Here is a 15,011-nt window from a genome sequence, read left to right on the forward strand (position 1 = left end):
GTGAGATGTTTGTGACCACGCCTGTGAGGTGAAGAGGATGAAGAAATTCTGCCTATGCCATCATTGTCTGCCATGAGACAGGCTGTAGATGGAGTCATTGAACAGTGAGAGACTGCAGTCTCATCTTGTGCAAGAAGTGAGCTGAGTCCTAGGTAGGTAGCTCCTGACGTCGGGATGTGCATGTGTCTCTCCCTGAGAGGTCCAGCTTGGGGCGGGCTGGTGTAGGTTATTCGCGCGCAACCAGGAAGGCGGGCTCGCTGCCTGAGCCCCGCCGCTGTGCCTGGAGGTGGCCAGCGCTCTCCAGCGTAGGTGCGTCCCGCTGTCCGCTCCAGACGGGAAACAACCTGGAAGACGTCCAAGGCGGGCGGCGGGTGCTCTGCGGAAGGAGCAATTCTAGCCCCTGCCAGCTCTGTCCAGCCGCGCTAAACCCTTTGGGGCAAGGGCAGCCTCCTGTGGCAGGGCGCCAATTCGTCCGTTCGTTGCTTCCACCTACACCTGGCACTTTTCCCTACCTTGACCTCCAGAAAAATATCACCAGCCTTGTAAGGGGAGCTTGTTCTTTTCTCCGTCGCAAACATCACCGTCTGCTCCTTCCAACCTCATTTCCATCTCCGTTGATACCCAAAACCTCCCCTCCCTCGACCTCCCGACTCGAGCACCCGGTCCAGACGCTTACGAAACCCCCCGATCCCAACCGATCTGCCCCCTCCTCCAGCATCAGTCTCCAGTCCCGACTTCATCTCGCGATTACCTGGACAACCACCTAGCATGGCTGCTGTAAGTTCCCCTTCTCGTCCTAACTCATCGTCATCTGCCGGGGACGAAACAGCTCGTCAGACACCGCCCGCTGTCCTTGCGCTCCTCGTTTGCGTCATTGCTCTCACTGTCGCGCCGCCATGTCGTCGGAGCTGGGGGCGTCGATAGCTTCTCTCCGTCCCTCCGCAGACACGTGCTAATATGTCATCGCCCCTTCAGCCTCGTCCATACAACAACAACCCGGGCTACATGCCCAACGGAGCTTCTTCCATCAACCCCGGCGCCGCGCCGCTCCTTCCCAACCAGGGTCGCGTTCTCCAGACTGGCCCAATCCGTGTCCTGTGCATAGCTGACGTCCGAGGTTCGTTGCCATCCCACCAAACGGGGCCAAGCCGCTCCCTCTGTAGAGCTTCCATCCGACCTAATCTTCACAGGCAACCTCCGATCTCTGAACGACCTGGCGCAACAAGCACGAGCCGACCACATCATCCACACTGGCGACTTTGGCTTCTACGACGACACCTCCCTGGAGCGAATCGCTGAAAAGTAAGGACCCCTCCGCGAATCCACACCCGACCGCTGTCATTCTGACATTGGTACCAAGGACCCTTAAGCATGTTGCTCAGTACTCGCCTTTGATCCACGAGGATATCAAGAAGCAGATTCAACAGGGCGGTCCCGGTCCAGTCAAGAGCCGATTCGCGCCTCACGAGCTCCCCCTCTCCCAGCTGTCTCAGCTTCTGAGCGGCGAGGTTAAGCTCGATGTTCCCGTATACACCGTATGGGGTGCTTGCGAAGATGTGCGCGTTCTCGAGAAGTTCCGGTCCGGCGAGTACAAGGTTCACAACCTGCACATCATCGACGAGGCCCGATCGATGCTCCTGGAGATTGGCGGAGTGAAGCTCCGTCTGTTGGGTCTTGGCGGTGCTGTCGTCATGCACAAGCTCTTCGACAATGGTGAAGGTAGGACCACCATTGCCGGAGGCCAGGGCACCATGTGGACCACTCTCCTGCAGATGGGTGAGCTCGTCGACACTGCCCACCGTGTCTACGACCCCACCGAAACCCGCGTCTTCGTCACCCACGCCTCTCCCGCCCGTGAGGGTATCCTGAACCAGCTCTCCGTCACCCTCAAGGCTGACTTCTCCATCTCCGCCGGTCTTCACTTCCGCTATGGCAGCTCCTACAACGAATTCAGTGTCAACCCTACCCTCGACCACTACCGCGGCAAGCTTGCCGCCTCCAAGGCCTCCTTCAACGACGTCTGGGAGACTGTCAAGGGTGAGGTCGAGCCCGCCATCTCCCAGAACGAGGCTCAGCAGAACCTGCTCAAGAACGCCCTCCAGATCGTGGAGAAAATGCCTACCACGGCCGCTGGTGGCAACCCCTTCGGCGGACCCGTCGCAGGCCAAGCTCAGCTTGGTCAGGTCGACGAGAGCGCCTTCAAGAACATGTGGAACTTCAACCTGGCAGATGCCGCCTTCGGCTACCTGGTTCTTGAGATCCAAGACGGCCGTATCGGAACCGAGATGCGTGCGCAGGGCTTCAACTTCTCACATAGGGGTGCTAAGACGGCGGCGCCTGTCCCGGCTTCGGCCCCAGCTGGAGCTCCCGGAAACCTCCCAGCTCCCGCCCCGCCCTCGACCCAAAGCACAGCTCCCCCTCCTACCAGCAGACAACCCTCATCTCAAGCGCCTCCCAAGCCTGCTGTCGCCACACCTCTTCCCCCTGCTAAGCCTGCTACCCCTCAACCCGCGGCCGCTGCTGCACCGCCCGCAGTGCCCCCCAAGGATGAGCGTCCCGCGCCTGCGGCTGCCAACGGATCAGCCCACGGCCCTGACCCCGTCTCTTCGCCTGCACCCAAGACTCCCGCTCAAGACATCATCGGACTGTTCATTATGAATGTCAGCTCCGAAGAGCAGACGCGCGATCTCTTCGATGGTGAACACAAGGCGAAGATTCTCAAGATTGAGAAGTGGGGTAACTCGAACAAGGTGGTTCAGTTCAAGACTGTCGAGGACCGTGATGCCGCCCTTAACAGCCTGCCCGAGGACCTCAAGACCCGCGCCCAGGAAGACCGCTCTCGTCCCCTTGTCAAGGTGTTCCAGCATCGCGAGACCAAGTTCCAGCCCCGTGGCGGTGCCGGCAACTGGGGAAGCAGCAGAGGCGGCAGCAACTCTGCCAACACTGGCAGTGGCTACCGTAGTGCCGGTGGAGCCAGTGACTCTGAGAGCAACCGCCGTGGCCGTGGAGGTGGTCGAGGCGGCCGTGGAGGCGACCGGGGACGTGGCGGCCGTGGTCGAGGTGGACTCAAGGGTGATGGTGGAGCTTCACCTGCCCCCGGCCCCGCCACACCGGCGGAGTAGGACTCTTCTCTCAGAGTCATTGATAAGAGTGCTGCGGAGGGCGGCACTTGCTCCTCGGAATCGGGGAAGCGCCGCCGTCTGTCCAAGGCTAATGACGTCCTTGCAGCCTTAATGGTCAAGTTTGGCCCCTCGAAGACAGGGGAATGAAGGACACGATTATTCTTTTTCGGTTATGAAGGGAGAAAGGGGGGGCAAAGAAAATAAGTGCTACCAATTCTTGTACGCGTACCTTAATGAGATGAATAGGTGGGGAAGGTCTCTCGGTTTGGGATGTTGGTCCTCGGCTCAGCTTCCCATTTTCCATGTTAGGAGTTCTTCGTCGATGAGAAATAAAAGGCTTTACGGCTTCGGTGGAGTTGAGAGAAAAGCCAGATTTAGTGTTTACCCCTGTCGTCCGTTTTCATGATGATGATGGTGAGGTAGACTATGGTCCGGTGGGCTTCAGATAGAGGCAATTCATGCTGTCTAATGTATTCTGGTCCTTTGTTGCGACCAATGTCCTGTTGCCGTTGACCTGTGATGCGATATAGTCAGTCTGTGAGATCTGCACGCCATCACTGGTCACCGGATAGGTTCAAGGTACTGTTGTACAAGGCCAGCGGCCATCTCATTTACATTCATCTTGTGTGTAGGGAGTCTATCTGACAGCCGCACCGTCTAAGCAGCATCATTTCTTTCTTTTCTTATTAGTACAGATTCAGCATTGTACACGTCTGCCTCCCCGATTTCAGACCACGTTCGTTTCTTTATCCTCCTCACGTCATCATGCCTCCCGCTTACGCCTTGATGGGCTTCATGCCCTTGTGGATGGCTGCGACGCCACCGGTGAGGTTCTCGTAGCCGTCGCCGGCGACAACGAAGCCGGCGTCCTTGATCATGTCGCGGAACTCAGTCTGGCTGGGGAAGCGCTCGATGCTCTCGACGAGGTACTGGTAGCTGTCCCTGTCGCCGGCGACGAGGTGGCCGATGAGGGGGATGGCGCTGAAGGACCAGCGCTTGTAGACGGCGTTGAAGAGGGGGTAGTCGTCGGCCTTGGAGAACTCGAGGCAGGCGAAGACGCCGCCGGGCTTGAGGACGCGGTGGGCCTCGCGCAGGGCGGCGGGGATGTCTGTGAAGTTGCGGATGCCGAAGGCGACGGTGTAGAGGTCGACGGAGTTGTCGGGGACGGCACCGTCGGGGAGCTTCTCGGCGTTGGCCTCGAGCCACGAGAGGGCGGCCTGCTGGGAGGCCGGGAGGGACTTTGAGCGGTCGCGGCCGACGGCGAGCATGGAGGGGTTGATGTCGGAAATTGTGACGCGGACGTCGGGGTTGCGGTTGATGTTGTGCGCCGTGTGGAGCATGCGGAAGGCGATGTCGCCGGTGCCGCCTGCAATGTCGAGGATGTGTTGCGGGGTCGGGGGGTTGGTTGCTGAGAAGCCCGGCTGGAGGGAGTTGACGAAGTGGTCCCTTTGGGGGGCATGTGTGTTAGTCGTGGGAGAGAGGAAGAGGGAGGGGGAAGAGACGTACTTCCATACTCTATGCCAGCCAAAGGACATGAGGTCGTTCATGCGATCGTAGGAGTCGGCGACGCTGTGGAAGACGCCGGCGACGCGGTCGGCCTTTTCGGACTCGGGGACGGTCTCGAAACCAAAGTGTGTCGTCTTGTTCGTGCCATTGGCGGAGGAGTCGGTGTTGATGGATCGGGAGGCGTATGCGAAGGGTCGGGAGAGCGATTGGGGGGAGGAGAACTGGTTGGAGAGTGAGCGCACGCTCAATGGCGTGCGGAGGGCTCGTCTGGTCGCCATCGTGACTGAATGGCTGTGGTCGTGAGGGAGCGCTGGTGGTCCTGGGTATCCGGGAAGTCAGTCGATCAAGAGCTCTCTCGATAGAAAATTTGGTGGAGCATTCACAGTGGCTGGTGCGACGCTAGAATGGTGTTTCCTGGGCCTGGGACATGGGGTCAAGCCACATCTGCTGGGGTATGGGACGATCACCTCGATGCTTCATGTGAATTTCGGCAAAACAAAAATGGACTCACCTTAGACAGTGGCAGTCGCGGTGACTGTAGTAGTTTCTTCGTTTTCAGTGCCCTCGCGCTCCTTGTTGTGGGCTCGATGCTGGGCGAGCAACTTGGCGAATGTGTGGACTTGGTGACGGGCGTAGTAGGCGATGACGCAGAGGAGCAGCGTGATGAAAATAACCAGAATGGCAATTCTTCCCGCCGGGCTTACCATTTTTATGTGTTCCGAGGGTATTGAGTATTGATGTGGTGTTTAGTCGTAAAAGGTGCTTGGCTGTGTGAGGTTGACGATGAGCTCAAGTTTTGGTGGAGGAGGGGATGAGTGCAGTTGCTAGGTACGCGGAGTTGTGTTGGTCGCGCGTTGCGCTGAAGGGTCTGATGTTGTTGTTTTTTCTTTGCCATCCTTGGAAATGAATAACGTCCGAAAACGTCGTGTGTATTCCTCCTTGAGTTCTCACCTACACGCAACGGTCGTCGAGATGCCTCGCTGCTCTCACTTACACCCCGCCGTCAATCCGCGTACTTACTGATAACGGCAAGTGGGGTCTTTGATAAAGAGCTTCATTGCAGGGGCCAATGTCCCTCGCCGCTCTAGGCATCGAAACCTCGAAATGTCGAGACTGATCTCCTCAAGAACCTGAGACAACTTCTGCGTCCCTTTCGTAGCATAATGCCAGGATACTCAAGGTATTTTGAAGGCTTTATTCGGCAGAATATTGGTCTAGATGCTTCGTTTGCATTGCAGACGACTGTCGCAACTTACACAGCGGCAATAAAGCAGCGACGACACTCATTTAGCCCCTGTAACTCTCTGCACTGTCCTTTAAACGAGACCGCCTATTTTTCCTGTGCCTGCGCGGCTATATTTCCTATGTACTTCATCACTCTTATCCGAGACGATAGTAGTAGCGACGAAGAAAACGACGAAGATAACGACGAAGACGACGACGACGAAGACGACGATAACGACGACGACGATAATAGAAGCGATAACGACTATTAAAGCGACGACGAATATTGAAGTACGACGATAAAGTAGAATAGCCACAGGAAAAGTAGTCGATATAGCACAGGAAAAATAGGCGATCTCCTTTAAACGGGCTCTTCTCGGCCCCCTCCGGCGTCGGTGGGCAACATCTTCACTGGCCACACCTACCGAATGCCTTCGACGTCAGATGGATCCGAGCTGGGATGCACAATTCCCGCCCACTGTCTCTAAAGCCTGCAGTAGATGCCACGCGCGAAAAGTGAAGGTTTGAGAAACCCCTGCGCCTCGACTGAAGCTTGTGAACCAAGCGATTGACTGCTCAAAGTGTGACCTGAGAGTCCCCCAATGCTCGGCCTGCGAGAAACACAACGAGCAATGCAACATCACGGAGCGCGTTACTTATTCCTATGCTGCTGTGAAGAGTCTGCAAGATAAGATCAGGGATTTACAGGCTACAATCAATAGCCTCACCCAAGATGCGGAAACCCAGCCTGCCGAGGCCCCGGATGTCAGTCGTTTTGGCGACGTGCGCAAAGAGGCAGAGGAGATTGGCGTCTTGGCCATTGGGAGACCAAATAGCTACGCAGACAGGATATACAGTGAGTCGCTTCCGAGTTTTATTGACACTATTCGTATTGACTATAACCGCAGTGGGCAGTGCAACGGGTTCAACATTTGCCCGCATTTTCTTCAAACAAATCAATCTCGCACCACCCACGCCGAATACCCAGCTCTCATCCGCGTCTCTAGACCAGGACCTGTTCAGAAACAATGCCGCACTCCCGCCTCAGCCGATTGCGCGGTTCCTTTTTGCTGCGTACATCCGTCGAGTTCACCTCTGGTGGCCATTCATCTCGCTTCCCTTTCTGAGAAGCACCATCGGCCACTTATACGAGGACCCCGCGAGATGCAGTCTCTACCAAAGGTTCTTGGTCCTTATGGTTCTTGCCCTGGCATCTTCACACTCGGCTGGCAGCCCGGAATACCGCCGCATGCTGGACGTCAACAGCCCGGCTGACTATTTCCAAACCGGTCTGCGCTTCTTTCTTAACTTCCACGACCATTCGCGGGACCTCCAAGGTTTACATTCGATACTTCTGCTTAGTCTGTGGATGATGAATTCGAATGTGAGGAGTCATGGAGATGACCTCTGGCATCTCAGTCGATATGCCATGTCTGTTGCCATTGAGATGGGTCTTCATCGCCGGTCATCGTCTGCGGGCAGTTTCAGTGCCGAAGACACGGAAATCCGTAACCGTACGTGGTGGTGCATATACAGCCTGGAGAGGCAAGTCGCGGTCATCACCGGTCGAGTCTTGTCTGTTCGCGAACACGCAATCGACGCGCCAAAACCGATGCTCAGCAGCTTGGATAATCTTTCGAGCTCAGAAGCACAGGCGGCACCTGTTGCTCACCGACTCAACGTCCAACTCTTCAACCATCTAGTTCGACTACGCCGAATCGGCGGCCGTGTGCTGGAGTCAGTCTATATCGCCAGAGGACCCGATGGCCGGGCGTCCAAGACCACGTTTCAACAAATTTGTGATGAAATCGAGAAGATTCAACAAGAACTACAAAGCTGGAAGCGAGATATTGAAGGTCTGGACGTCAAGGGCACGCGGGAATACTCGGAGATGAAGGTCGAGTACGGCCTTCTTCTCTTGCTCATGTATCGGCCATCGCCCACCTTCATGATTCCATCACGGGAGATGGTCGAAATCTGCTCTCGAGCTGTATCTGGGACCGTACGCCAATGGTTGAAGCTAGAAACCCAGCATGGCATAGGTGCCGTTTGCCGATGTTTCCGTCATGTGCATGGAGTTCTGATGGTAGGACTGGCTGGGCTTTATTGTGATTGGTAAGTCTCCTCAATGTCACCGATATTGTGCCGTCATTGTTAACGATCTTTTCAGGCACACCAAGACTATGGCTCGAGATGCCGATGCACACGTGCTCCACGCCCATGGAAACGACGTGGCTGCATGCATCGATCTTATTGAACGCGGCATTGCTTGGATGAAAGAGGACTATCTCCTCAAGCACCGCGATCTTCTGCAAGCCGCGAGACTCAAAGTATACGGGCCCTTGGCCTGGGAACCGACGAGCCCTCAAACACGTTTTACGGACTTGAGGCCGCCGGCTGGTACTGCTGACACCCTCGGCATATTCGAACCGGACGACATGCAATCTCAGCTCTTTTTCCAAGGGGAGGGATTGGAAACCTATGTCAACCAGGTCACGGGGTATTTCGACAGCAGCCAGGTCAACTTGGACGACGGCCTGACGGCGTGGTATGGTTCGTTCCTGGACGAATTCCAACCAACCCAAACTGCCCAGCAGGAATGAGCTAGTGGAATTGCATAAGCGGCCCAAATGACTTTCGGGTGACAGATGAAATGACGGTTCATAATATCCACCGGGCTTATCGGGTTTATTGACGGCGACGCTCCCCAGAGTCAGGAGTCGCGGTGGAGGCCGAGCAGAGCGGGGCCAAACTCGGCCAAGTCCAGGCACTTTCTCGGTGTCGACCGAGCCCTTGTCGCCGTTATTTGCAGCTTTGAACTTGCGAATCCGGGCAACCTCTGAAGATAAATGTGAACCAAGTCTTGTTATCAGTTGCGAGCCTCTCTAACTCAACTCGGACCTAGACGCCAAGACAGATTTCACAGAGCTTATCGAACCACGTTGGCAGTCACCCCGGACCACCGAAGACACCATGTCTGAGTCTCAACCGAAGAGCCAAGCGGCCAATAGCCACACCTCTGTTCTCAATCCCAAAAACGCAGCCATTCTGGTAAGCCACTCTCGTTGACAGTAAAATTTGGGAATGCTAATGCTTTACAGGTCGGTATTCGCGATGGCGTTACCAATGACTTCCGCCTAGTTCCAAGAGACCAGGCGGTGGTATCAGTCTTTGACTCCAACTTTCTAATTGGCGATGGCATTTGGGTATTTGACCCTGAACTCTTCATAACATATCCAAACTGACGTTCCAAACTCAGGAAGGAATCCGCGCAGTCAGGGGTCGCATCCAATTCGCCAAGGAACACATCAACCGCCTGTTCCAATCCGCAAAAGCCATGTACATGGACCTGGGCCTGACAAAGGCCGACCTCCTATCTCTGCTGCACCGTACCATCGACGCAAACGACATGGGCGACGAGCCTCACGTCCACATCCGCCTCGTCGTCAGCCGCGGCCTCAAGTCCACTCCCTACCAGAACCCGCACGTCAACATCGGCCTGCCGCTCATCGTCATCATCCCCGAGATCAAGGCCGTCGACCCCGCGGCGAAGGAGCGTGGCCTGCGCCTCGGCACGACCTGGGTGCGTCGCGGCCCGCCCGACGTCAAGGACGAGCAGTGGAACCACATCTCCAAGGCCACGGACGTCCAGGCCTGTGTCAGTGCCAACGTGATGGGCGTCGACGAGGCGTTGATGCTGGACATGCAGGGCTTCGTCAAGACGTGCAACTCGGTCAACTTCTTCATTGTGCGAGGGGATGAGGTCTGGGCGCCGACGAAGGACAACCAGATGCAGGGCATCACCCGCCAAAAGACCATCGACGTCTGCCGCGCTGCGGGGATCACTGTCAGGGAGCTCGATTTTGCGCTCACCGAGGTTTATGGCGCTGATGAAGCGTTCTGCACGGGCACTTTCCCGTCACAGATCCATGTCACCGAGGTCGATGGACGGAAGATTGGGGATGGAAACAAGGGTCCTGTCACTGCGGCCATTCAGAAGTTGTACGCAGCGGAGGTGACGCGAGATGTCTCCAGGCCGAGGGAGGCTATCCTGGCCGACTTGGAGACACCTCGAGACCTCAGTGTCTTGAAGCGGTTGAAGTTGTGAATTTCTGTTAAGCGACGCTCAATGACCGATAATATGATACCAAGACTACATATATGGCATTTGAATACTGTTCCCGGCTTTTATCTAGCATTCATACCTGACGGACATCCCAGAGACTATGTGTGATATTGATTGAACTCAACGACTTACACAACTCCATCCAAAGGTTTTGTTACGGTTCATTTATTCTGTCTTCATCGTTGAAAGCATCAACCGAGCGGATGGCGGCCGACTTTGACTGAGATTCCTCAATAATCCGATCGGCATATTATTCCACATCATCCATGTCGCGGACAGTGGGCGCTGCTCCATGACTCGGATTCGGACTGGTCCGAGATATCTCTGTCAATCACCGAACGTCGTCTCGGTGGAGACCGATGCTGATTGCGTGATCCCGTAGTGCGATTTCGTCAATCAGTGTTGAACGCGTTCTCCATATCGAAAACGCCAACCTGGATTTCCATTACCCAAGATAATGGATGATGTGAGAAGGCGAGATGAAATATCTGCGCATACCCTTTTGAATATCTTGGCCTTCATGGCGATTCCTCTCGTTTCTTACTTTTGAGTCTTTTACCCGGCTTCATTCCTTATCTCGATTTGGTCAGTGGGTTCCGACGTTTTGTACGATAAGAGGTCTCTTCGACTTACACGGCATCTCTGCATTTCCCGCATCTAACACCGTTGGAGACGACTTTTCAAGATGGACCCGAAACCGGTGGCCGACAGCAAGTTGACGGAGCCTGCAGTGCTCAAGGATTCTCACGATGAAGTGCCCTTCGACCAATCCGAGTCGCTGAAGCCGGCAGTGAACAGGCGGTTGCTGATGAAGACGGATCTCGTGGTCCTGCCTTGTCTCGTCATCAGCATGACGTTGGCCTTCCTCGACAAGGTAAGACGATGCCAACCGCCAAACCGAACCTAGATGCCAGCAGCTGACACCCGGCATTGGCATAGAACGCGCTCGGTTTTGCCGCAATCTTTGGCCTCAGGACCGACGCCAACCTCAAGGGCCAGGAGTACTCGTGGCTGGGCAGCATCTTCTACTTTGGATACCTGGCCATGGAGCTGCCCAGCCTGTGGCTCATCACCAAGGTGCCCATCGGAAAGTACATCAGTGCTTGCCTCATTCTCTGGGGCGCCGCCATCTGCCTGATGGCGGCTTGCCACAACTTTGCCGGGCTGGCGACCATCCGCGTGCTTCTCGGAATCTTCGAGGCGGCCCTGCTGCCGTGCATGTTGGTGCTGAACTCGACTTGGTACCGCCGCGAGGAGCAGCCGCTCCGGACTGCGCTTTGGCACAACACCTTTGCTGGCGTCTTTGGCGGTATCTTGTCGTATGCTATCGGCAACATCAAGGGGTCGTTGTCTACATGGAAGGTGGGTGCTGTTCACGGACTGGAAATTGAATGCTGCTAATTTGATATAAGTACATCTTCATCATCTACGGAGCCGTCACCATCTTCACCGGCTTCATCATCTTCTTTGCCCTGCCGGATTCCCCTGCCAAAGCCTGGTTCTTCACTGAAGAGGAGAAGAAGGCAGTCATCATCCGTCTGGCGGAGAACCAGACGGGTGTCGACAACCACAAGGTAGGTGACAGGGGAATTTCCTTGTCTGAACGAGAGAGGAAGCATTGCTAACGAGAAGGCTCCAGAAATTCGACAGGAAACAAATCATCGAAGCCCTGAAGGACCCAAAGTGCTGGTGCGTCTGGGCCTGCGGCATCGGCTACGCCATCGCCAACGCGGGCATCACCAACTTCAACCCGCTCATCATCGCGGGGTACGGCTTCAGCCAGACCAAGACGGTGCTCATGGCGACGCCGCAAGCCGCCGTCGCCATGGTGGCCGGCGCCGTCCTGACCGCCATCTCGCACTTTGTGCAGAACCTGAGGTGCTTCTTCTGGATCATCTCTGCCCTCATCGGTCTCGCTGGCGCTGTGATGGTGCATACCCTTGATGTGACTTCTGCGCGCAACGCATCGCTAGGTATGGAAAGGGACTGCTATCGTATAGAAAAATGAGACTGATGAGAACCCAGCGGGCGTGTACATCATGGGGTTCTACAACGTTCCGTGGGTGTTTATGCTGAGTCTCAACTCGTCAAACACCGCGGGCGCGACAAAGAAGAGTTTCATGGGTGTCTCTGTCGCCGTATGCTATGGTAAGTCGCAATCAACTCGCTGGAGCGTTTAAGAATGAGACTGATAGATCTTGTGTCGTAGCTATCGGAAACATCATCGGACCGCAGCTCTTCCTCTCCAGCCAGGCCCCGAGATACCCCCTGGGCATCGGCGCGATGATGTTCGCGTTTGCCCTCATGGCCGCTTCGGGCGTGGCATACTACGTCTTGTGTGTTTTTGAGAACAAGCGCCGCGACGCACAGTATGGTATTCCGGAAGACAAGGTCCAGGCTGGCCTCGAGTCTGAGAGACAGGATAAGACGGACTGGGAGAATAAGGGATTCCGTTACACCTACTAGATACCCTTAATATATCGAGGCAAACGTTTGCTTTCTGGTCAACGCTATTAATCATCCATATTGTGGCTGAGAAGCAAATGTGAAGGATGCATCGCAATGTCAGTGCAAATACTCTCACGATCCATGCTCATCGGATATTCGGTCTGCGGCCTTCACCGAAGAACCGTTACGGTGTCGCATCCGTACCGACAGCGCAGCAAGACGCATAAACTCGCCGCAATTAAAAACGGTAAACAGCCTCATTTATGCGACGGGCTGTCAGTTTGATCCTCAAACAGTAGAAAAAGTTGAGCTCAAAAGCGCCCCCCAGACAGGTGTATCCAGCACGGGGGAAAACATAACTTTAATATCAGCGCCCAAATAACGATGCATCTCGCAATCACCTCCCCTGTCCAAGGTTCGTTCGGTTCCTTATCGGCTCCTGCCACACGCGGGGCGCGGGGGTGGTTGCGGCATGGGACGGGTGGACTGGGCCGGGGGATAACGCTGCGGATAAGGAGATAAACGAAGGGCAGCTCGGCTCGCTTTCCTTCGGCTCAGCCATGACGTCGCAGCGCCGGCCGACGATAGACGACTCCCGCCGTCGTGAACAAGCCGCTGCTGCTAGATGTCTCGGCTTCCCGCTCCCTCGATCCCTCTTTTGTTATCGTGGGATTGAGTGTCCAATTCTCTTGCTGCCAGTCTCTTGAGAGTGCCGTGTGTCTGTTCAATCGCAGAGATGAGGTCTTGCAAGATGCTTCGCCGTGCACCCCTGCGCGGGGTCCTTCCACGAGCCTCCCCGGCGACCGCGACGATGCCCTTCGCAGCAACCCCGAGCCGAGCTGCGAGCAGCCTCTCCCAGCGGCCCAATGCGAACCACGTCTCCTTCCCGGGCGCCGTCAAGAGCGCCTTCACGAGCACGCTCAAGTTTGAGACGCCCGGCGAGTACCCGGCCGTGCCAACCTACCGCGTCGTCGACCAGAACGGCGCCATCGTGGACGACTCGTTCACGCCGGACCTCGGCGAGGAGGAGGTCGTGAAGCTGTACAAGGACATGGTCTTCATCTCGGTCATGGACCTCATCATGTTCGACGCGCAGCGTCAGGGCCGGCTGAGCTTCTACATGGTCTCGGCGGGCGAGGAGGCGCTGAGCGTCGGCTCGGCCAGCGTGCTCACGCCCGAGGACGTTATCTTCTGCCAGTACCGCGAGCAGGGCGTCTTCAAGCAGCGCGGCTTCACGACGGCGGACTTTATGAACCAGCTGTTCGCCAACTCAAAGGACCCCGGAAGAGGGAGGAACATGCCGGTGCACTACGGTAGCAAGGAGCTAAATATTGTGGGTGCCTCTCCATTCCCCCTGACTGCCTCGCCGTGACTGACCATTCGATCAACAGCACACGATTTCGTCCCCGTTGGCGACGCAGCTGCCGCAGGCGTCGGGGGCGGCGTACGCATTGAAGATGCAAAGGATGCAGGACCAATCGATACCTCCGAGAGTAGTCGCGGCTTACTTTGGCGAGGGCGCCGCCAGTGAGGGCGACTTCCACGCCGCCCTCAACATCGCCGCCACGCGGTCGTGTCCCGTCATCTTCATCTGCAGGAACAACGGCTATGCCATCTCAACGCCGACACTGGAGCAGTACCGGGGAGACGGTATCGCCAGCAGAGGTCTGGGATACGGCATCGACACCATCCGGGTGGATGGCAACGACATTTGGGCCGTACGGGAGGCCACCAAGAAGGCGCGTGAGATGGCGCTAGAGAACGGGGGCAGGCCCGTCCTCATCGAGGCCATGACTTACCGCGTGAGCCATCACAGCACGTCGGACGACTCATTCGCCTACCGTGCCAGGGTCGAGGTGGAAGACTGGAAGCGGAGGGACAACCCGATCACGCGGTTGCGCAAGTGGATGGAGGCCAAGGGCATGTGGGATGAGAACAAGGAAAAGGAGTGCCGCGACTCCACGAGACGGGAGGTCTTGAAGGCATTCAAGGAGGCTGAGAACGAAAAGAAGCCGCCCATTCGGGGCATGTTTGAAGATGTTTACGAAGAGCTGACGCCGGACTTGAAGCAGCAGATGACGCAGCTGCGGGAACACCTCGACAAGTACCCTGACGAATATGATTTTAGTGAGTTTGAGGGCGGCAAGGACAGTCTGAAGGCGTAGACAGAGGTGTGCTACTCACGCGATATCTTGGTGTATGACAAGAATTACACAGACGGAGTTCTCGGCGCCGCAGACATGTAGGGCTTTCAATGAATAAGCGAATAGATGCCAAAAACATCCGTATCGGTGACCGAGCTTCAGTGAGCCTTTTTCTTGGTGGCCATGTTGCTTAGAAATGACCAAAATCGACAGCCCCATCCACATAAGGTCCCTTGATGGCGCAACAGGAGTCGCAGATTCCGTCTATCCACTCTGCTTGAATCAGCTCCGTCAGAATCTGGGGCCCTAAGCGCAGGATGTGGAGGTGCAAACGGAGACAGGGTTCCGTAATGACATGGCGCTATGCGGTGCGGTAGCGGAGCGATAGGCATGTTTGCACTGCTTTCCGGGCCTGCCAACCACTGCCAACCTCCTGTCACC

General features: G+C 56.2%; 6 protein-coding genes across 6 annotated transcripts; 5 read left to right on the top strand and 1 right to left on the bottom strand.

Moving 5' to 3' along the window:
- Nucleotides 1-957: 957 nt before the first annotated feature.
- COL26b_000751 (uncharacterized protein) lies at nt 958-3,122 on the top strand (the record flags this gene model as incomplete). The annotated part of the gene is made up of 3 exons (XM_053173716.1): nt 958-1,117; nt 1,191-1,302; nt 1,361-3,122. 3 exons carry the CDS (start codon nt 958-960, stop codon nt 3,120-3,122), a joined length of 2,034 nt encoding a protein of 677 aa, XP_053042273.1.
- Nucleotides 3,123-3,898: 776 nt separating this feature from the next.
- Nucleotides 3,899-4,906, bottom strand: COL26b_000752 (uncharacterized protein; the record flags this gene model as incomplete). Its single annotated transcript, XM_053173717.1, has 2 exons — nt 3,899-4,568; nt 4,629-4,906. 2 exons carry the CDS (start codon nt 4,904-4,906, stop codon nt 3,899-3,901), a joined length of 948 nt encoding a protein of 315 aa, XP_053042274.1.
- Nucleotides 4,907-7,464: 2,558 nt separating this feature from the next.
- Nucleotides 7,465-8,455, top strand: COL26b_000753 (uncharacterized protein; the record flags this gene model as incomplete). Its single annotated transcript, XM_053173718.1, has 2 exons — nt 7,465-7,754; nt 8,023-8,455. 2 exons carry the CDS (start codon nt 7,465-7,467, stop codon nt 8,453-8,455), a joined length of 723 nt encoding a protein of 240 aa, XP_053042275.1.
- A 370-nt stretch (nt 8,456-8,825) lies between these two features.
- On the top strand, nt 8,826-9,960 carry COL26b_000754 (uncharacterized protein; the record flags this gene model as incomplete). Its single annotated transcript, XM_053173719.1, has 2 exons — nt 8,826-8,903; nt 9,112-9,960. 2 exons carry the CDS (start codon nt 8,826-8,828, stop codon nt 9,958-9,960), a joined length of 927 nt encoding a protein of 308 aa, XP_053042276.1.
- Nucleotides 9,961-10,663: 703 nt separating this feature from the next.
- On the top strand, nt 10,664-12,444 carry COL26b_000755 (uncharacterized protein; the record flags this gene model as incomplete). The annotated part of the gene is made up of 6 exons (XM_053173720.1): nt 10,664-10,852; nt 10,918-11,340; nt 11,391-11,552; nt 11,618-11,951; nt 12,004-12,126; nt 12,188-12,444. The coding sequence occupies 6 exons, from the start codon at nt 10,664-10,666 to the stop codon at nt 12,442-12,444; spliced, it is 1,488 nt and encodes a 495-aa protein (XP_053042277.1).
- A 793-nt stretch (nt 12,445-13,237) lies between these two features.
- On the top strand, nt 13,238-14,591 carry COL26b_000756 (uncharacterized protein; the record flags this gene model as incomplete). The annotated part of the gene is made up of 2 exons (XM_053173721.1): nt 13,238-13,759; nt 13,818-14,591. The coding sequence occupies 2 exons, from the start codon at nt 13,238-13,240 to the stop codon at nt 14,589-14,591; spliced, it is 1,296 nt and encodes a 431-aa protein (XP_053042278.1).
- Nucleotides 14,592-15,011: the final 420 nt, after the last annotated feature.

This window comes from Colletotrichum chrysophilum, assembly GCF_026319265.1.
Source record: "Colletotrichum chrysophilum strain AFK26 chromosome Unknown scaffold_3, whole genome shotgun sequence".
Lineage (NCBI taxonomy): Eukaryota > Fungi > Ascomycota > Sordariomycetes > Glomerellales > Glomerellaceae > Colletotrichum > Colletotrichum chrysophilum.